We start from the raw sequence: 21,676 nt of genomic DNA, 5'->3' as shown, positions 1-21,676 counted from the left end.
AGTGTGGAATACCCAGCAATACTGACCTCAGTATACGCAGTTTTCAGTGTGGAATACCCAGCAATACTGACCTCATGATCCCCAATTTACAGTGTGGAATACCCAACAATACTGGCCTCAGAATCCCCAGTTTACAGTGTGGAATACCCAGTAATACTGACCTCAATATCTCCAGTTTACAGTGTAAATCCCCCAGTGCAGCAGAGAGCAGCTTCACTCCTGAATCCTTCAGGTCATTGTCACTCAGGTCCAGCTCTCTCAGGGGGGAGGAGTTTGATCTTAGAGCTGAAGTCAGCACTTCACAGTGTTTATCTATGAGATCACAGCTGTTCAGCCTGAAACAGAAAACTCTTTAAGACACAGACATATACACATCCTACACATTAGTAAAATACAAAGCATTACAATAAGCATTTGTTTTCAGTATAATTAGCAGCACAGCTTACACTTCAAAATGAATTATAGTCTGCAGACTGTTCTGTGCGTCCTGACAATCTGCTGCAGTCATACGATCACTAATTGTGTCAGTGCATCTTTGCTCAAAACTAGAGGTAAAAACATTAAGTACAAGCTACAGCCAAAAATCACAGAATATACAGGAATATATAGGAACACATCAACAGCAAGATGGACGTGAACCTCCCATAACAGTCAGACCAGTGCTTCCAGTGCAGTCCTTAGCCATCTTTCTGCCAGGTGTCCCTACACTCGACACGTATCACTGAAAGGAGGAGATGTGAACATTCCCAGCAGCTAATGCAGCAGCAACTGGCACTTGGATTCCTGATCCCATGAGTAAAATCCTTTTTCTCCCTGTATTGTTATTCCTGGGAACATGTCAAATCATCAATTACGTCTGGGTGATATGACGATATTATCGGTAATGAGCGTAATCAGACAAGTATCCCGGTGTCAATATCTGACAGTGACTAACCGGCGATTATTGTCTTTGCTGGGGAAACGCGCTTAGGCTACATACAAAGCAAGATAACAGAAGGATTCATTCATGCTTTCAGTTCAGCTTTCTAGCCAAAGATTCTGAAGCAGTTAAAAAGAAACATTGCGCAGAATTTCACAAGCATTGTCCCTTGCATTAAGCATGCGTTCGCCATTCTTGTAAGTTCAGTATTGTCACATCACCAACTTATATCTTGAGTAAGCAGGCAAAATGTCAGCCATTCAAGTGCAGCTTCCTGGTGGGAATTTTGAGCTTCCCAACTCTCTCTCTCTCTCTCTCTCTCTCTCATCTATCTATCTGAATCAATCAATCAATCAATCAATCATTTTTTATATAGCGGTTTTAACCACAGCGTTTATAAAGTGTTTGGCAAACATTTACAAAGAAGAAAAAGAAAGAAATTCAAATAAGCTCAGAATAAATAACAATAAGAGCAAAAGAAATAAAAATAGAGTAAAAATATTTTTAAAAAATGAAATAAAAAATAAAAAAAATACCATCATAAAGGACTTTAACTACCCATGTTCTCCCCTACAGGTATTTCTTTGGTGGGGGAGCAAGCCCCCTCCCTCCGACAATTACTGATAATAATAAATGTATAAAATAATAAAACTGATTATCATAGATTATAATATGCGGTGGTGAAAAGATGCGTTTTCAGCCTAGTTTTGAAAGTACTGAGACATTCAGTAGCTCTCAGGTTTTCTGGGAGAGAGTTCCAGAGTTTGGGCCCATAGTGACTAAAAGCTGCCCCCTCCCTCCCCAGCCGGGTTTTAGGAATAATCAGTAAATTACTGCCGGATGATCTGACTGATCTGCCTGGGACATACCTTACAGTCATGTTACTGAGGCAGGACAGAGCTAAACCACGTAAATATTTACAAATTAGCAAATGAACTTTAAAATCAATCCTAGGAGCCAGAGGAAGCAAATGCAGGGATGTGAGAGCAGGTGTGATGTGATCCCTGTGACTGGTGCGTGTTAACATTCCGCCAGCGGCATTCTGGGCCCGTTGTAGATGTGATCCCTGTGACTGGTGCGTGTTAACACTCCGGCAGCGGCATTCTGGGCCAGTTGTAGATGTGATCCCTGTGACTGGTGCGTGTTAACACTCCGCCAGCGGCATTCTGGGCCCGTTGTAGATGTGATCCCTGTGACTGGTGCGTGTTAACGCTCCGCCAGCGGCATTCTGGGCCCGTTGTAGATGTGATCCCTGTGACTGGTGCGTGTTAACACTCCGCCAGCGGCATTCTGGGCCCGTTGTAGATGTGATCCCTGTGACTGGTGCGTGTTAACACTCCGCCAGCGGCATTCTGGGCCCGTTGTAGATGTGATCCCCGTGACTGGTGCGTGTTAACACTCCGCCAGCGGCATTCTGGACCCGTTGTAGATGTGATCCCTGTGACTGGTGCGTGTTAACACTCCGCCAGCGGCATTCTGGGCCCGTTGTAGATGTGATCCCTGTGACTGGTGCGTGTTAACACTCCGCCGGCGGCATTCTGGGCCCGTTGTAGATGTGATCCCTGTGACTGGTGCGTGTTAACACTCCGCCAGCGGTATTCTGGGCCCGTTGTAGATGTGATCCCTGTGACTGGTGCGTGTTAACACTCCGCCAGCGGCATTCTGGGCCCGTTGTAGATGTGATCCCTGTGACTGGTGCGTGTTAACACTCCGCCGGCGGCATTCTGGGCCCGTTGTAGATGTGATCCCTGTGACTGGTGCGTGTTAACACTCCGCCAGCGGTATTCTGGGCCCGTTGTAGATGTGATCCCTGTGACTGGTGCGTGTTAACACTCCTCCAGCGGCATTCTGGGCCCGTTGTAGATGTGATCCTTGTGACTGGTGCGTGTTAACACTCCGCCAGCGGCATTCTGGGATCGTTGTAGATGTGATCCCTGTGACTGGTGCGTGTTAACACTCCTCCAGCGGCATTCTGGGCCCGTTGTAGATGTGATCCCTGTGACTGGTGCGTGTTAACACTCCGCCAGCGGCATTCTGGGCCCGTTGTAGATGTGATCCCTGTGACCGGTGCGTGTTAACACTCCGCCAGCGGCATTCTGGGCCCGTTGTAGATGTGATCCTTGTGACTGGTGCGTGTTAACACTCCGCCAGCGGCATTCTGGGATCGTTGTAGATGTGATCCCTGTGACTGGTGCGTGTTAACACTCCTCCAGCGGCATTCTGGGCCCGTTGTAGATGTGATCCCTGTGACTGGTGCGTGTTAACACTCCGCCGGCGGCACTCTGGGCCCGTTGTAGATGTGATCCCTGTGCCTGGTGCGTGTTAACACTCCGCCAGCGGCATTCTGGGCCCGTTGTAGATGTGATCCCTGTGACTGGTGCGTGTTAACACTCCACCAGCGGCATTCTGGGCCCGTTGTAGATGTGATCCCTGTGACTGGTGCGTGTTAACACTCCGCCGGCGGCATTCTGGGCCCGTTGTAGATGTGAAATAGATTTCTTAGGCTGACCACAGAAGAGGGCATTACAGTAATCTATTGTACTAGAAACAAAAGCAGGTTTTATTTTTCCCCAGCCAGCATATGACAGCAGACCCCATAACTTCTGTGGAGGGACGAACAAGACAAGCCCTTATGAATGTTAATTTCTGTACAAAGTAAGAAAATTGCGGACAGCCTTGATAATCCAGCTACGAATCGCTTCTCTGCAGATCCTTTCATTACGATCAATACTTGAGATAAAATATAAAGAACCATTAATAGTTTTTAAATGAACTCAGCCTGACTATTAATTAGTTTTAAAAGCTTGTCCGTTGTCCATTCCTACCCCTGAGCTCGGCAAAATATATTATAGGTCACCCCCCCCCCCCTTCATGTTTCATAGTCAGGGAACCGACGTTACACCCCAACACGGTTGTGCATCCTGTTCACATCTTTAAAAAAAAGAAGAACGATAACATTAATGTAGAGCTATAACTATTGTCTGTGCATGATTCTGCAATTCATAGTCAATAGTTACATAGACAAATTTCATAGAGGTGTGCAGCCTTGTGTATGTCAGTAACGCGTTCTGGCCCCATCCCTGCTAGACGTGCTGATGAAATATACAGCAGATTATCGTCGCTGCATCGCTGGCTGTCGGAATGGTGTCCGAAACATGCTGTGGGTTATACAGACAATTGGCAAATGTTTGGGGGTAGGTCTGGGCTTTTGAAGAGGGACGGTATTCACCCCTCGTGGGCTGGTGCCGATCTCCTGTCCAAAAGCATAGCTCATAGTCTCCAGGCAAATCGCTGACTAGCCAGAGCCAAGTCCAGGCAGCAGGCAAACCAGCATAACCGACCGCCTGCTAGTCGCTTAGAGTCGTCACCTAGGGTTCATGTTACTGGGACTGTGTCTGTTCCCCGCACTTTTAATCGTGGAGGTCTATTCCACCGTAGTGCATGTCATAATAACTGTGGATAGCGATATCTGCAGGGGAACAAGGACATATAGGGAAGCTCTGTGCGTACCAAAGTTAATCTATTCACGCAGGCTGTGGTGACAGTCATTAGGTAAATGGTGACGCAATAACTAGGAACATACAGAACAACATGTTGCACCAGATAAGGCGAAATTGCCAGAAAGTGGAAAAGTACAGACAGGGGCGGGGGCTGCTTGTAGAAGGGGTACAAGACATGAACAACAAGGAAGTCAAACCCTGTGGGGGGTACACCGCGTTGCAGAGTTCCCAGATCGATCTGCAGGAATAAAGGTTATTTGACAATTCATCCACGCCTCCGGGTGATCTCTTCTCATCTACGGACCCGGTGGAGTCGACATACTCCAACAGAACTTAATAATAATTAAACCAAATCCATTATTAGATAACAGGTGTAATGCAAGGCTAAAACGTGGACTTTTGAATGTCAGATCATTGACTCCTAAGGCGCTACTGATAAATGAAATGATTACTGATTTTAGTCTTGGTCCTTATGCCTTACAGAGACCTGACTTAGACCGAATGAATTCATGGCACTAAATGAATCTACTCCAGCTGATTACAGCATAACCCTCGACCAGATGGCAAAGGTGCTGGTGCTGCTGCAATATTTCAGTCTGACCTAGGAGTGTCTGAGCAAAGTGCTTATAGCTTTAGCACATTTGAAATTCTTCTTCTTAGTCTTGCGGAATCATCTCTTTGTAGTTCTTTACCTCCAATCACTACTGTTATTGTATATAGACCGCCTGGTCCCTAACCTCCAATCACCATTGTTATTGTATATAGACCACCTGGTCCCTAACCTCTAATCATCATTGTTATTGTGTATAGACTGCCTGGTCTCTAACCTCCAATCACCATTGTTATTGTGTATAGACTGCCTGGTCCCTAACCTCCAATCACCATTGTTATTGTGTATTGACCGCCTGGTTCCTGCAGATTTTTCAAGAATCCTGGCGGTCACTACTGACAAAGCCGTGAAATTAATATTCACATGAAGAATGACAGCGATCCTTTCACAACAACGTTTTCTGCTATGCTAGACTCTGTAGGTGTTTGTCAGACTGTAGTCGGGCTTCTCATGCCTGTAACCACACCCTGGGTTTGATTCTTAGCCATGGTGCCCTGGTGGATCACATATCTATTATACCTCAGAATCCTCTGCTTTCAGATCATTACTTGTTAACGTTTGATATACAGTATAGCCTCCCTTCGGCTCCAGGTCCAAAGTACAGTATCAGACGTTCCATTGCCTCATTAACTACAACAGCGTTTCTCAACCAACTTCCACTGTCCTTCAGCCTTACATTTGAAGCCCCGTGTGAAAATGAACTTGAACGGGTAACTGTGCACATGGAGAAATCGCTTCGCAGCACTTAGATCTTGTAGCACCACTTAAGAAGATGAAGCATAGAGATAAGAAACCTGCCCCCTGGTGCTCTGATCATATGCGTAACTTAAACAGGCTTCACGCAAGCTAGAGCACAAATGGGGCTCAACTGAACTAGAAGTTTTCAGATCTACCTGGAAGGAGCCTCTCTAAGTACAGACTGCGAGGTCTGTGTACCTCTCCAGACTCATGGAAGAGAACAAAAATAATCCTAAATTCCTGTTTGAATCTCTGTCCAGGTTAACACAGAATTCTTCAATATTAAACTCACAAGTCTCACAAGCATTTATGAGTTTTGACTTTATTATATTTGTAATTAGAAGACTGTCGACTAGATATCCGGTGCTGGATGGCAAATAATTTATGTTAAACACAGAAAAACAGAAGTACTGTTAACTGGTCCGAAGGCAGCTCGAAATAAGTTTGACAACCTCCTCGCTTTCTTCGCCCCCTGGAGGATGGGCTCCCCCTTTGAGTCTGATTAGGGTTAGGACTTCCTCTACTGCCCCCTGGAGGATGGGCTCCCCCTTTCAGTCTGGTTAGAGTTAGGACTTCCTCTGCTGCCCCCTGGAGGATGGGCTCCCCCTTTGAGTCTGGTTAGGATTAGGGCTTCCTCTACTGCCCCCTGGAGGATGGGCTCCCCCTTTCAGTCTGGTTAGAGTTAGGACTTCCTCTGCTGCCCCCTGGAGGATGGGCTCCCCCTTTCAGTCTGGTTAGGGTTAGGACTTCCTCTGCTGCCCCCTGGAGGATGGGCTCCCCCTTTCGGTCTGGTTCCTCCCAAGGATTCTTCCTTCTAGGGAGCTATTCCTTGCCACTGTCCCCCCTGACTTGCTCACTGGGGGCTTTGGGCAGGGATGCTGTAAAGTGCTTTGAAATTATGTAATGTTGTGAAAACACACTATACAAATAAAACTGTACTGAACTGAAATTGCATTCAGTGTTTGGGGGGGGGGGACTCAAAATGATTATTTATTGTGATATTTTTAAACTAAATGACACATACACATTTTCTTTACTTATCGCCCAGCCCTAATTAACAATACACTAATCGGAGAGCTATCAGTCCTATGAAATAGGCTTTTATAAAAAATGTTTGTTTGAATGATTTATGAATAATGATACTTCATTCACCCCTATGGGTAAATTGTCTTTTCGCCCCTCCCATCTTGCTCTCCAAGAGACACGCCGACACATATACAGGTGAGAGGAAGTTTGGGGGTCGCAGCGCAGGATCGACCAGCATCCAGCACCCCAGCAGCTCAAGGACCCAGTGATGACATCACTCTGCCAGCCAGGAGATCTGAACCAGCAACCTTCCACTCATGGACACAGAGTCCGAACCCAAAGAGTCACGCACCACACCCAGTATTTACAGAAATGCTTCCTAAAGCATCCAGAACTGAAACGAATATGAGTGGTTTTCCCACTAATAATGAAAACTGGACCATTCTGTATGATGCTGTATCCTTGGTTATTTGTTACACAAAGGAAGGTCATGGAAATCTTGTCTTTTTTGTTTTTACTACATCACTACCTTCAGTTAATATAAACTAGATTAAAAAGGAACCTTGTTGATAAAAGAGGGGAAATAAATTACATGTATACATATTCATTTTATATTTTAAACAATGTTTATCTATGTCTGCCAGACTAGATGTGTCGTCACATCCTCAGCCAGGTGCAGCTGAGGCCAGCAGAGGGCGCCAGTGAGCAGCCAGAGACAGCAGTCATACGGAAGCTCCCAGCTCTGGGCTCCATCACATAAACAGACCGCCCCTCCTTACATGCAGGACACGTGCTGTGCATAGGGCCCCACGATCCATGGGGGGCTTCATTTTCCACAAGGGGACGCATTCTCTGCAAATGCGCAAAGGATGTGCATCGTTGTCGTGAGGCGTAGAGCACCAAGTCAACCCAAGTCAGGAGAGAAAAAAAAGAGACGAGTAATCTGACACCGCAGGCATTGCCACAATGATTGACAGCAGGCAGCATCTGACCAATCAGCGGTCAAATGCACCGACAGGCAGTTGTATCCATGCAGGTGGAGAGATGGCCTCCAAACGGCAATACGAGTCGGGAGCAGGCAAAAGAAAGAAAATGTCAAAACAAGAGGAGGCTCGTGCTTCACGTGAAGGTGGGTTTGTTGTTGAAATAATAAAGAAAAAGTTAGTGGCATAAACACCGCAGCTGCTACCCTGCTAATCATGAAACAGAAGAGAGGATCATTCTGTCTAGATAATTCTGTCTGGACTATAGATTAAACTTTCCAGCAGCCCTGATTATCATTCACTGAATGTTAACTGCATACACATCCACCTCTGTTGAAAACGGAGTGGTTAATTGACCAGTTGGTGGTCATATGCTGTCTCAGGTTTACAGCCCATCAATCTATGCTATCAATAGAAGGTTTGGGCTATTTTTATGGATGTAAAATGACGCCATCTGTCACGCCCAGCTCGTACGATCCTCGTGTGTGCCACGCCCCCTGACCATCCACGTCTGCTTCCCCAATCGTGCCCAGCTGTGTCCTGTTATTTTTGGCTTGTCTTGTGTATTTAGTCCGCGTCTGAGTCCATCTTCCCCAGACTTGTCATTGATGTTATGTTCATCTAATAAATGCTCGTTTTCCCATATTCCGGCTACCTGCCTCATCCTTCGCCGCTTCTAGCCTGCCCATCCACCGCAGAGCCTGACACCATCTCTAATTCCTAACAGTCATATAAGATTAGATTAGATAAGATAAAATAAGGTAAGATAAGATAAATGAAGATAATCCTTTATTTGACCCACAGTGGAGAAATTTAAAGTGTTGCAGCAGCAAACATCAGTGTAGGAATATAGAACCTAATTACAAAATGTAAGTATATAAAAATATTTAAATAATGAAATATCATCAAATCATAATGAATATTATTATTAGTTGTAGTCGTATTTGCATTGATTGCATTTTAATCTTTGTGAGGCTAGTATTTATATTAATTTCATTGTGTAATTTACCATTAAGACCAAAACAAACCTTAATCATCTGCTTGAATGATGGATTTCTTGTCATAACAGGGTCAATGCTGAAGTTTGTTACTAAGGATGTCCTGGAGCCAGCACCCAGTACGGCACAAGGGCCATCAAGCACCATGTCTACTGAAGCAGCATTACCCAGCACATCACCAGGGCCGTCAAGCAACATCTCTTCAGCTACAGATGCTACTATCACTACTCCAAGTGCACAACCAGTTGATCCTGTTCTGTGGCCAGCACACCTGTCAGACGTCAATCGGGTTGAATTTCTGTGACGAGGGTCTTTTAAGGTTGTGTCAAACTTCACTTTCCCTAAGACAGTAGTTTGTCCTACAGGCCACTTGCAAGTGGATGCTCAGATGCAGCTTTTTAGTGCTCAAGATATAAAGCTAACTACAGAGGGCCTTAATGATTGGTAAAATATTAATGCTGCTTTAAAGAGTCATGACAACAACTCAGAAGACGCAAAATCAATACTTAAATGGAGGGACCTTGAGCTTCGTCTGAGGAAGGGCAAGACAATTGACCAGCAGGAACTGACTTTACTAGAGGAAGAGAGGAAAATATGGAGAAATGTCCTCAAACATCTCATTAGTCACTTGCATCAAGACATATGGCTTTCAGAGGCTCTTCACGACACCTTTATAATAGCAACTTCTTGAAGGAAGTTGAGTTGCTACTGTAGCAAAGTTCAATCCTGTGATGGAAAATCATCGTGCCAGGATAAAAGATGAGAGCACCCACACTTACTATCTTGGGCAGAGAATACAAAATGAACTGATACAGATCATTGGTGACAGAGTCTTACAAACCATTGTCTCCTGTGTGCAAGAGGCAAAATACTATTCCATTATCCTTGACTTCACCCCAGATGCAAGTCATAAAGAACAGGTGTGAGTCATACTGCACAGTGTGGCATTGAAATCCAAGCCAGAAGTTAAAGAATACTTCTTGGGATATCTGGTAAGTGAGGAAGTTACGGGCCAGAACATATCAAATGTCATATTGGACAAACTGGAAGGGCTTCACACTTGCTTTGACAATTGCAGGGAACAGGCCTATGACAATGGGGCAAACATGAAAGGGAATGAGCAAGACTGCTCAACAAAAACCCAAGAGCCCTGCTTGTAGCTTGTGGTGCACATACCATGAATCTTATCCTAGCGGATTCAGCAATGTCCTCCAAGAATGCTGTAGGCTATTTTGGCTATGTGCTGAAGCTCTTTATTTTTTTCTCAGGAGCCACACAGCGATGGAGCATCTTGACTAAGCATGTCAACGTGACACTGAAGTCCTGGAGTGATGTTAGGTAGGAGAGCAGTGTTGCAACTTCAGAGTGTTGCAGCTGTCAGACATCAAGCAAAAGAAATCCGGGATGCTCTCCTTGAAGCTAGGCAAACTGTTAATGATCCAGCTGCTAAAGTAGAGGCCCAGGCTCTGGCAGAGGAGGTGGCTTCCCACAGGTGTGCTGCAACTTGTTGTGCTGCTTGATTTCAAACAGCTTCAAGGGATGCCCAAAGACACCTTGTAGAAACACTGCACCAAGGTGGAGAAGACATTGACTGTAAAGGGAGAGTCTGATATTGAAGATACAGAGATGGCCCAGGAAATCATGAACCTCCCAGAACTGCCAGCACAAGAAACTGCTCTAGAGATGTTGTCATTTCTCCATGAAAATCATTTGCAGGAACTGTATCCAAATCTATAGATTTCCCTCCACATTGCAGTAACTCTCCCTGTTAGTTGCCTCTGCTGAGCGAAGCTTCTCAAAACTGAAGCGCATCAAAACATACCTCCGCTCATCAATGACGCAAGAACGCTTCAGTGGCCTGACTATCATAAGCATCAACTCAGAAGTGGCACAGCAGCTGTCATATGATGACCTGATTGATGACTTTGCGTCCAGAAAATGCAGACGTGTGCATCTGTAAAAGGCTTGTTGTTCCATTGTTGAAAGAGGATGTTCATTTGATTTGTTCTTACTAATAAAGGTTGTAAACCTGAATGGCATTTCGTGATACAGTCATTTTCTAATGGGGGGGTGGTGAGGGGCTCAAAATAAAATTCTGCTTAGGGCCCCTATTTGGCCAGGGGCGGACTTGACACCTGCTGACAATAACACTCACATACCACTGATACACCCTGTGGATAAAGAGCCCTCACTGTTTCTATAGCAGGTTAGGATGCTGTGCTGTGATCAGAAGGCAGACTGGATGGGAATGGAAACGTAGTAACAAACAAAAAGTGACATCACTACCTTCAGTCATTATAAAGGCTGTGGTCAAGATTAGCTACTGCTATACAAACAGCTATAGCTGTGATTATCAAAATAAAACCTCACTTATGAGGAGAAATATATAATATATATTACACCTTTCAAACAATATTCATATATTACTGCCAGACCAGACATGATTTCCCATCCCCACGTCACTTACAGAGCCGTCCTGGAGTTCTTGACCACAGGCAGCAGCCTCCATTGCTCTTTATCTGATCTGATGTATTTCTTCAGATCAAACACATCCAGCTCCTCATCTGACATCAGCATCACAAAGGCCAGAGCTGAGTACTGTGCAGGTGAGAGGTCATCTGCTGAAATGATTCCTGAATTCAGGTATCTTTGGACTTCCTCTATTAGAGAATTTTCACCCAGCTCAGTCAAACAGTGGAACAGGTTGATGGTCCTTTCTGGAGATAAATTCTCCTTTATTTTCTCCTTGATGTATTGGGCTGTTTCCTTAATGGTATGTGAGCTGATTCTTGTCGGCCCCAGTAGTCTTTGTAACAGAGTCTTACTGGAGTCTGTTGAGAGGCCCAGGAGGAAGCGGAGGTAGAGGTCCAAGTGTCCATTCTTGCTCTCTAATGCCTGATTCACTGCAGTCTTCAGCAGGTCAGCTGATGAGTTTGACAGAAACACATATAAAGCAGCGAGATACTCCTGGATGCTCAGATGCACAAAGCAGTACACCTTCTCCTGGTACAACCCATACTCCTCTTTAAAGACTTCTGTGCACACTCCAGAGTAAACTGAAGTTTCAGTGACATCAATGCCATTCTCTAACAGATCTTGCTCATAAAATATGAGATTGCCTTTCTCAAGGTTGTCAAAAGCCAGTTTACCAAGTTTTAAAAGGAATTGCTTGCTGCATTCCTTAAGCTTAGTTTCATGGTTTTTCATATACTTGTCATTTTTTAAACTTGTCTGAAAGATCAGGAAGTGTGTGTACATTTCAGTCAGAGTCTTTGGAATTTCTCCCCTGTCAGTCTCACTAAAAATCCTCTTAAGCACAGTGGCTGAAATCCAGCAGAACACAGGTATGTGGCACATGATGAAGAGGCTCCTTGATGATTTCACATGTGTGATAATCCTGCTGGCCAGGCTCTGATCATTAAATCTCTTCTTGAAATACTCCTCCTTCTGGACATCACTGAACCCTCGTATCTCTGTCACCTGCTGGACACACTTAGCAGGTATCTGATTGGCTGCTGCTGGCCGGGAGGTTATCCAGAGGAGAGCGGATGGGAGCAGATTCCCCTTAATGAGGTTAGTCAACAGCACATCCAGTGACGTTTTCTTTGTTACATCAAACCAGCTCTCATTGTTATGAAAATCGAGAGGAAGGCGACACTCATCCAGACCATCAAAGATGAACAAGACTTTGTACCTAAACAGCTCAGTGGACTGAAGTGATTTCAGTTCTGGGACAAAGTGTTGAAGCAGTTCAATCAGACTGTATTTACCCTTAATCAAATTCAGGTCCCGGAAAGGAAGAGCAAATATGAAGTGAACATCCTGGTTTGCTTTTCCTTCTGCCCAGTCGAGAATAAATTTCTGCACAGAGACTGTTTTCCCGATACCTGCCACCCCTTTAGTGAGTACAGTTCTGATAGGTGTCACACGCCCACATAAGGGTTTAAATATATCATTGCACTTGACTGTAGTATCTTCTGTTCGACTTTTCTTGGATGCTGTTTCAATCTGTCTCACTTCATGTTCATCATTCACTGCTCCAGTCCCACCTTCAGTTATGTAGAGTTCTGTGTAAATCTCACTGAGAAGTGTTGGCTGTCCTTCCTTAGCTTTCCCTTCAAATACACACTCAAATTGCTTCTTAAGTTTATCTTTGATTTCCTGTTGCAGCATGAGCTGTCCTGAAAAGAAATGAGAGGAAAATGCATTAATTCTCACCGTGATCCTGACCAGTATGAGAGGAAGAATATTTTCCAAAAACACACTTTTTTGCACATACATATCCAGATATTTCCCTGTGACTGTGAGCGTGAAACTGAAAGTTTTATCATGTGTATTTTACTGGAACACCGCATACAGGACAGTGAATAAGCCTTAGGCAGCCAATGGAAATGTTTAAAGCCATTTATCTGGGTAGTAAGTGTATATCTGCTCAGAACCAAAAAAAACACAAAACCCCTTTTCAGTTCCCAAACCTCTCCCCAGGGGCACCACAGCCAGTCCATGTATTTGTTAAATTTCACCACCAGCTCACTTCATTCATTAATTAAATTAGTTTAAAACTCAATGAGATATTGATCAGTCACATGAGGTGTGTTGTGGTCAAGTAAAAACATACGTGGATATACTGCACTATTTCTGCAAATATTAGGGTGATTTTGGGAGAGGTTCTGAAATGGCAAACACACTTTGACATACATATTATAGTAGTTCCACATCAACATGAATACCATTTAAACATCCTTTTCTCTGCCTGCCTAAGACGTTTACACAATATTGTACATGTACATAATGTTATAAAGCTCTTACTATTCTCCAGCATGTCAGCAAGATCATCTTGCTTCATGGTCCTCAGGATGTACAGTGTGATCTTCAGAGCTCCCTCTCTACCACAGGTCTTCTGCATCTGACCATCACTGTCCAGGTCATTGTCCTCCTCCAGCTGAGGCTCAGAGCATTCTGGGTAATTCTGATCTAGGTACCTCACAAACGTCTTCAGTTCCTCTTTTAGGAACTTCATGGCTTTTTCCTCTAGTGACTAAAATAAACAGTCACAGTTAATTATTGTTACTTACACCAAACCTTTTCAAAGTTTCACTTGTGAATCATAATTTAAAACATATTTGCTTTAACATGATGAATTTATTATTATAGAGCTGTATAAAATATAAGCTAATTGACATAACAGCCAAGAAAGTATATATCAGCAATAAATACAAACCTTCAATATAGATGATAAACCTGATTTATCATGTAGATTTGAACTGCATTCTTCCATTTGGTCTCTGTGAATTAGACAGAAACATAAAGTCCTCAATTCATCTACACAAATATAACAGAAACATTGAAAAGTTCCCCATTAAAATTGCTGTTACTGCAGATAAAGGATCACATTGTGAAATATTACAACACCAATTCCAAAAAGTTGGAACATTGAGCAAATTGTAAATAAAAACAGAATTTAATGATATAGAAATCTCATAAACCCGTATTTTATTCATAACAAAGTATAGAAAACATATTAGATGTTTAAACTGAGATATTTTGCTATTTCATGAAAAATATTGGCTGATTTTGAATTTCATGACAGCAACACGTCTCAAAAAAGTTGGGACGGGGGCAATAGGAGGCTGGAAAAGTTAGTGGTACAAAAACCCAACAGCTGGAGGAACAATTTGCAAATAATTATGTCAATTGGCAACAGGTGAGTAACATGACTGGGTATAAAAAGAGCATCTTAGAGTTGCAATGTCTCTCTGAAGTAAAGATGGGCAGAGGGTCACAATCCCCCTAATACTGCACTGACAAATAGTGGAGCAATTTCAGAAAGAAGTTCCTCAGTATAAAACTTCAAAGAGGTTGAATATTTCTGGAAAGGCACCATCAATGCTGAAAGGTATATCCAGGTTCTAGAGTAACAGATGGACCCATCCATACATCGTCTCTTTCAGTGAAGACCTTGCATTTTCCCACATGACAATGCAAAAACACACACTGCATCAATTACAACATGATGGATTCGTAGAAGAAGGGTCCAGGTACTGAACTGGCCTGCCAGCGGTCCAGATCTTCCAGCCATTGAGAACATTTGGTGCATCATAAAATGAAAAATATGACACAGAAGATCTAGGACAATTGAGCAACTAGAATCCTGTATCAGACAAGAATGGGACAACATTCCTCTCCCAAAACTCAAACAACTGATCTCCTCAGTCCCCAGACATTTACAGACTGTTGTTAAAAGAAGATGAGGTGCCACACAGTGGTAAACATAGCCTTGTCCTGACTTTTTTGAGATGTGTGGCTGCTGCGACATTCAAAATGACCTTATTTTTTCCTTGATGCATTTTCTCAGTTTAAACATTTGATATGTTTTCTGTGTTCTGTTATGAATAAAATACAGGTTTATCAGATTTCCATATCACTGCATTCTGTTTTTATTTACAGTTTGCAGAACGTCCCAACATTTTTGGAATTGGGGTTGTAGTTTGGAAAGATGTATCTGCCATGTTAAGCTTTATTCACTGGGGCGGCTTCCTAATTTTCTCATGACAGCAGAAGAGAACCAGTGACATCAGGCTCCAGCACACAGAGACACAGCAGGCAGGAAGGACAGTTTTCTATGCAGCCCTTTGTGCCCAGTGACATTTACAGTGATTCACTTGTTTAGCAGAGCTAAATACCAGCATCTGATTCACAATCCTCAGTCAAGAAACTGGTTAAATAGCTTGTTGGTTAAATTCAGCATCTACAGGGCTAATGGGCCGAATCTGTCCTTCAGCACCTACAGGGCTAGACCCCCCCCACCAGAGTGATCACACAGCTTCCTATGCAACCGGCAAACAGTGGATCCCCCCTCCTCGCTACCCCACCCCTCAATAAGGCTCTGCTTTGCTTATCAATGGAGTCGCCTGCTCTGTGAGTGACTGGCCCACGGCCGCGCCGGCCTGGGACTCGCAGGTGAGCAGGAAGCGTCAGATTGGGGGGGAGGGGGGCGCCTATCAGCTTGTTGCCAGCATCCCTGCCCCCCAGCTTCCGTACCAGCTGGTCCCCAGGCCCCCACTAGCCGGGGTGATACTGCTGCCTAAATATGATGAAACATTAAACATCATCATCCTGCACCTGTTCTCCATCCCAGTGGACATAACGTGCATGATGTCATCAGCATGCGCCACTCCCTCTGGAATGTCCTACTGTATTACAGAATACTAACCACTTCAGGGATCACAGTTTGTCTGTCAGCCAGCAGCAGTGAAGAAAAACATACACACAGCTGTCCATGAACTCAAGTGCTGGTGATGATGCCTCAAATCTTCAGAACGTTCTTATCCCATTAGGATGTGATGGGGATGTGCTGACAGGGGACAGGGGGAAGCGTGAGAGCGGGTGGGAAGGGGAGCGAGCAGTATGAGCGGAGGCAGGCCTCTCAGCTTACACCACCCAGCTGTCGGGGCCCAGCGCCCCCCGGTGTCCATTACCACAGGCGCAACCCAAGACAAACACAGTATCTGCTGGTGCTATAGCGCCCCCCGGTGTCCATTACCACAGGCGCGACCCAAGGCAAACACAGTATCTGCCGGTGCTATAGCGCCCCCCGGTGTCCATTACCACAGGCGTAACCCAAGACAGACACAGTATCTGCCGGTGCTATAGCGCCCCCCGGTGTCCATTACCACAGGCGCGACCCAAGGCAAACACAGTATCTGCCGGTGCTATAGCGCCCCCCGGTGTCCATTACCACAGGCGCGACCCAAGGCAAACACAGTATCTGCCGGTGCTATAGCGCCCCCCGGTGTCCATTACCACAGGCGCAGCCCAAGACAAACACAGTATCTGCCAGTGCTATAGCGCCCCCCGGTGTCCATTACCACAGGCGCGACCCAAGGCAAACACAGTATCTGCCGGTGCTATAGTGCCCCCCGGTGTCCATTACCACAGGCGCGACCCAAGGCAAACACAGTATCTGCCGGTGCTATAGCGCCCCCCGGTGTCCATTACCACAGGCGCAGCCCAAGACAAACACAGTATCTGCCAGTGCTATAGCGCCCCCCGGTGTCCATTACCACAGGCGCAACCCAAGGCAAACACAGTATCTGCCGGTGCTATAGCGCCCCCCGGTGTCCATTACCACAGGCGCGACCCAAGACAGACACAGTATCTGCCGGTGCTATAGCGCCCCCCGGTGACCATTACCACAGGCGCAACCCAAGACAAACACAGTATCTGCCGGTGCTATAGCGCCCCCCGGTGTCCATTACCACAGGCGCGACCCAAGACAGACACAGTATCTGCCGGTGCTATAGCGCCCCCCGGTGACCATTACCACAGGCGCAACCCAAGACAAACACAGTATCTGCCGGTGCTATAGCGCCCCCCGGTGTCCATTACCACAGGCGCAACCCAAGGCAAACACAGTATCTGCCGGTGCTATAGCGCCCCCCGGTGTCCATTACCACAGGCGCGACCCAAGGCAAACACAGTATCTGCCGGTGCTATAGCGCCCCCCGGTGTCCATTACCACAGGCGCGACCCAAGGCAAACACAGTATCTGCCGGTGCTATAGCGCCCCCCGGTGTCCATTACCACAGGCGCAACCCAAGACAAACACAGTATCTGCCGGCGCTATAGCGCCCCCCGGTGTCCATTAGCACAGGTGCAGCCCAAGGCAAACACAGTATCTGCCGGCGCTATAGCGCCCCCCGGTGTCCATTACCACAGGCGCAGCCCAAGACAAACACAGTATCTGCCGGCGCTATAGCGCCCCCCGGTGTCCCTTACCACAGGCGTAACCCAAGACAAACACAGTATCTGCCGGTGCTATAGAGAGATCAGCACAAGTCATACACACTGTGATGAGCTATAACACAGGGTGTAACTCTGCCAGGGGCTGATCTGGGCAGCTAGAGGCACATCGAGGAGGAACAAAGGATGGGGGGGCAGTTAGACTTCCTCCTGACCTGGTGGGGCAGAGTCTGGCAGAGGAACACACCTGACCTCTTATCTGCAGCTGTGTAACTGGCCCAGCTGCGCATACAGGGCAGACAGCCTGAGAGCTGACAGGGCCTGGCGGGGCTGCGTGCTTTAGGAGCTCGATGGCTACCTCCAGGTCAGAGTTCTGACTCATGCGGCCCCCTCCACCTGCTTGGACCGGATGCTAGTAAGCGGCAGCACAGCCTCAGTCGGAACACTCTGGGTCGCACTCGTTGGCCGTAACGCACAATTAATTTTTATTTATATTTATTTCTTGAAAAATATTCTATTTTCTAATTTTTCTATTTTTTGTGTGCTGTGTACTTCTTAACCCTACAGAAATTTAGTTTACTTCTATAAATGTTTACTCACTTGCACTATATCTTCTGTCTTTGCACGTTGTCTTTGTTTTACATTGTATGTTTGTATCTGTGCACTTTGTTGCTGAACGCAAGAGAATTTAACCCTGGGATCAACAAATCATCTTATTTTATACTCAGGGGATGAGAACCACTACAGTGTCACATTAATTATGATCTGAATCAGCAAGTATTTAAACGTCACCTTTGGCAAAGAAACCAATAGTCTTTCTCTTTTATTGTCTGATGACAGTAGTTTATTGTTTAAGCTACACAGTTCGATTAAACATGTTAAACTGAAGCCTTCGTCTGAGTCTGATCTAATGAATTCATGAGAGTGAAATTATCCATCTATCCATTTTCCAACCTGCTTATCCTACTGGGTCGCAGGGGGTCCGGAGCCTATCCTGGAAGCAATGGGCACAAGGTAGGGAACAACCTAGGATGGGGGGCCAGCCCATCGCAGGGCACACTCACACACCATTCACACCTACGGGCAATTTAGCAAGTCCAATTAGCCTCAGCATGTTTTTGGACTGTGGGGGGAAACCGGAGTACCTGGAGGAAACCCCACAACGACATGGGGAGAACATGCAAACTCCATACACATGTAACCCAGGCGGAGACTCGAACCTGGGTCCCAGAGGTGTGAGGCAACAGTGCTAACCACTGCACCACCATGCCACCCCAAGTGAAGTTCCTTGTTATCAAAACAGAAACATCCGTGTCGCATGTTGAGAATCTATTGTTGAGTCATTCTTTAATGGACATGCAGGGGGGGAAACAGGCAAACAAGTTTTTCTCCAGCTCTGTGCTGAGGACTGAAATTTAAAATCCACTTTGTGATTAAATAACTTCCAATTCCAGCTCACAGGAAGCCAGGTTTTACAGTAATCCTCATCCATTTACCTCAGATGGTATTTATATAGAATACAGACAAAACTTTTGTTTAGATTCTCAAGGTGATGGAATCTGTTAAAGGTAAAAATTGGTGCATTCATTATAAATATGTTATTTCCTCATAGCTTGTATGTGTCTCTGTGCCATTTGACTGAGAGTCTGAATGTCATTAACAGTGTTTGTTTAAATGCATTTAAACTGTGTTTGCTTAAATGCACATTTACCTTTGATCTGTAGGTAAAGGTCCCTCTCTGAAGGCGATTGGTCGATCCATTGACCAGTCACTCTTCATGGAAACACAGCTGGGTACAGGGGAGTCTGCTCTCTCCATCAGGACACTGTGGGCAGCGAGAGGAAACAAACCGTCATGGTATAAATATAATTCATACAATGGGGACGGCATCACACTGCTGTTTAGCCTTCTGCTCTGCCTTCATGTACTTTGATATGCTGTGAAGCTCTTCATGTAAACAGACTTATTTACAGTCAGCTGTTAAGGAAATTGTCTCATCTAAAATTTAGATTTTATGTGAAACTTTTAGTATCACCGTTAAAAACCTCCACAACTAGACTTGACTGATGTTCCTTTTTACCTGTTTATATATGTTTTTGTTTAGTTTTGTTATGAGGCCATTTTGTATAGGACGGATGGTCTGTTACTCGCCTCTAGTATAAAAGAACTGGTTGATTGTGGAAGAAGATGGTGAAGACAGAAGATGGCGAGGTCTTTTTATTAAGCTACACATATTAAAGTGCTGCCCACTGACCAGCCCTAGCTAGGAGCCCAGTTTACTTTTATGTTATGGCCTGACTCTAGACCCAGAGAGACATGCATGCTAGTGGGCTGTAACACTGTTACCTCTCAGGGCTCTTTCTGTTACACCCCACAAGGGGGCGCATTTCAGAAGCAGCTCTTCTTTTTCCTCTCTCCTTCTCCATTTTTGTGCAAATCCAGACCAGTTGATTCCTGCTGGGGCCTCTGTGAACATGAAGGGTTATTATATGCATCCTACGTATAATATTTAAACAGTATTTAAATTATGAAATATTATTTCACATAATGCAAATGTGACTACTTGAATAATTCAAACTGTCCTGCACAATAAAGTACAACTTTCAACACTGATATCCTATTGCCAAATTAAATTTTTACCGGTGTTCAGTTGAACCACGCAATCATCGGTGTGGGTTACGGTACCACGTATCGACAAGGGAACACAACCCATCAGAACATCGGATCCTGCTCTTTCACTCCCACCTTGTCTGCACTCCATGTTCGCATCTATGTAATAATGTTCTTGCAGCGATCATGTGTAACTTATTTTGGAATTTACCCCGAAAAAACAAATGCTATTTTCTGATTGGCTGGTAGGTGGCTATTAACTCACGTCAGTTATTTCATAAAAAACATTGATAAGTAAATACAGATATTTTAAAAATATATTACAGGTCAATTTGTTGAAATAGAAAAATATATAAAATAATATACGGTCACATGAAACAATTAGGGCACCCCATTAAATATTTAGTTCTTTATTAAGAAATATCAACATATCAGTATGAAAACGTATTTCAAGCTATATCTGTAGATAAAGGTGATGTAATTACATCATCTACGCAAAAACAAGAAACAAATTCACTTATTTACGAAAAGAAATTGACAAAGATGCTAATTTCCACTGAGGACAAAGTTAGGACCCCCTCACATTCATCACTATTTAAAATGCCTAGAGTTAGACTCAGGTGGCACCATATCAGGTGAAGATGGTTAGAACATCGTTATGGAGCTGTTTGGTGGAACCTGTCTTATTTAAACCACAGACATTTAGTCTGCTTTGCCCTTGACTGTGGAAATGAGTGATATCACCATGTGAGACCCAAAGAGCTCTCTGAGGCCTTCAGAAAGAAGCTTGTAGATGCATATGAGTCTGGGAAGGATATAAAAAGATCAAGAGAGTTTGGAATCAGCCATTCCTCTGTCCGGAAAATCATTTACACAATAATTCACATTTAAAACAACTGCCAGCATGGCCAGGGCAGGCTGTCCTAGCAAGTTCAGCCCAAGAGCAGACGACAAGATGCTGAAAGACATCTCCAAAAGCCCTAAAAGGTCATCACGGGTCATACAGGAAGCTCCTGCCACAGCTGATGTCAAGGTACATGCATCTAGCATCAGAAAGAGACGCACAAGTCTGATTTACATGGGAGCTGTGCAAGGAGGAAACCCTGCTGTCAAAAACACATCTGAGCAACACTGAAGTTTGCCAGAGACCATCAAGACACAGACTGGGGCTTAATGAACAATGTGCTTTGGACAGATGGATCTGACATTGAATTAGTTGGGCGCAGTAACAGAAGACATGTTTGGCATAAACCAAAGGCAGCTTTTGAGCAAAAGAACCTCATAGCAGCTGTGAAGCTTGGGGGTGGAAATGTCATGGTTTGGGGCTGCTTTGCTGCAGCAGAACCTGGCCAGCTCACCATCATAGAATCCACTATGAAGTCTTCATCATATCAGAGGGTGCATGTGCCAAGGAATGGCTTACAAGAAAGAAATGGAGAGTTCTGGAATGGTCAAGTCAAAGCCCGGATCTGAATCCTACTGAGATGCTGTGGGGTGATTTGAAGCAGAAGTGCATGCAGGACACCCTTCAAACATCACACAGCTTAAGG

General features: G+C 44.9%; 1 protein-coding gene across 4 annotated transcripts in view; it reads right to left on the bottom strand.

The window, feature by feature from the left end:
* Positions 1-21,676, bottom strand: part of LOC125722758 (protein NLRC3-like) — a 30,593-nt gene that overhangs the window by 7,904 nt on the left and 1,013 nt on the right. For 3 of the 4 annotated variants that reach the window (XM_048998953.1, XM_048998952.1, XM_048998955.1), the window contains exons 2-7: positions 19,863-19,982; positions 19,228-19,341; positions 13,996-14,059; positions 13,584-13,812; positions 11,242-12,955; positions 162-335 (exon numbers count right to left, since the gene is read on the bottom strand). In XM_048998953.1, the coding sequence (XP_048854910.1) occupies positions 162-335; positions 11,242-12,955; positions 13,584-13,812; positions 13,996-14,059; positions 19,228-19,341; positions 19,863-19,942 (2,375 nt within the window). In that variant the 5' untranslated portion in view covers positions 19,943-19,982. The remainder of the gene's footprint in view (positions 1-161; positions 336-11,241; positions 12,956-13,583; positions 13,813-13,995; positions 14,060-19,227; positions 19,342-19,862; positions 19,983-21,676) is intronic. The other variant, XM_048998954.1, reaches the window with a different exon arrangement.

Source organism: Brienomyrus brachyistius, unplaced genomic scaffold (genome assembly GCF_023856365.1).
Source record: "Brienomyrus brachyistius isolate T26 unplaced genomic scaffold, BBRACH_0.4 scaffold42, whole genome shotgun sequence".
NCBI classification, from domain to species: domain Eukaryota; kingdom Metazoa; phylum Chordata; class Actinopteri; order Osteoglossiformes; family Mormyridae; genus Brienomyrus; species Brienomyrus brachyistius.
The sequence above is the reverse complement of the archived record's forward strand: the minus strand, read 5'-3'. Positions and strand labels throughout refer to the sequence as shown.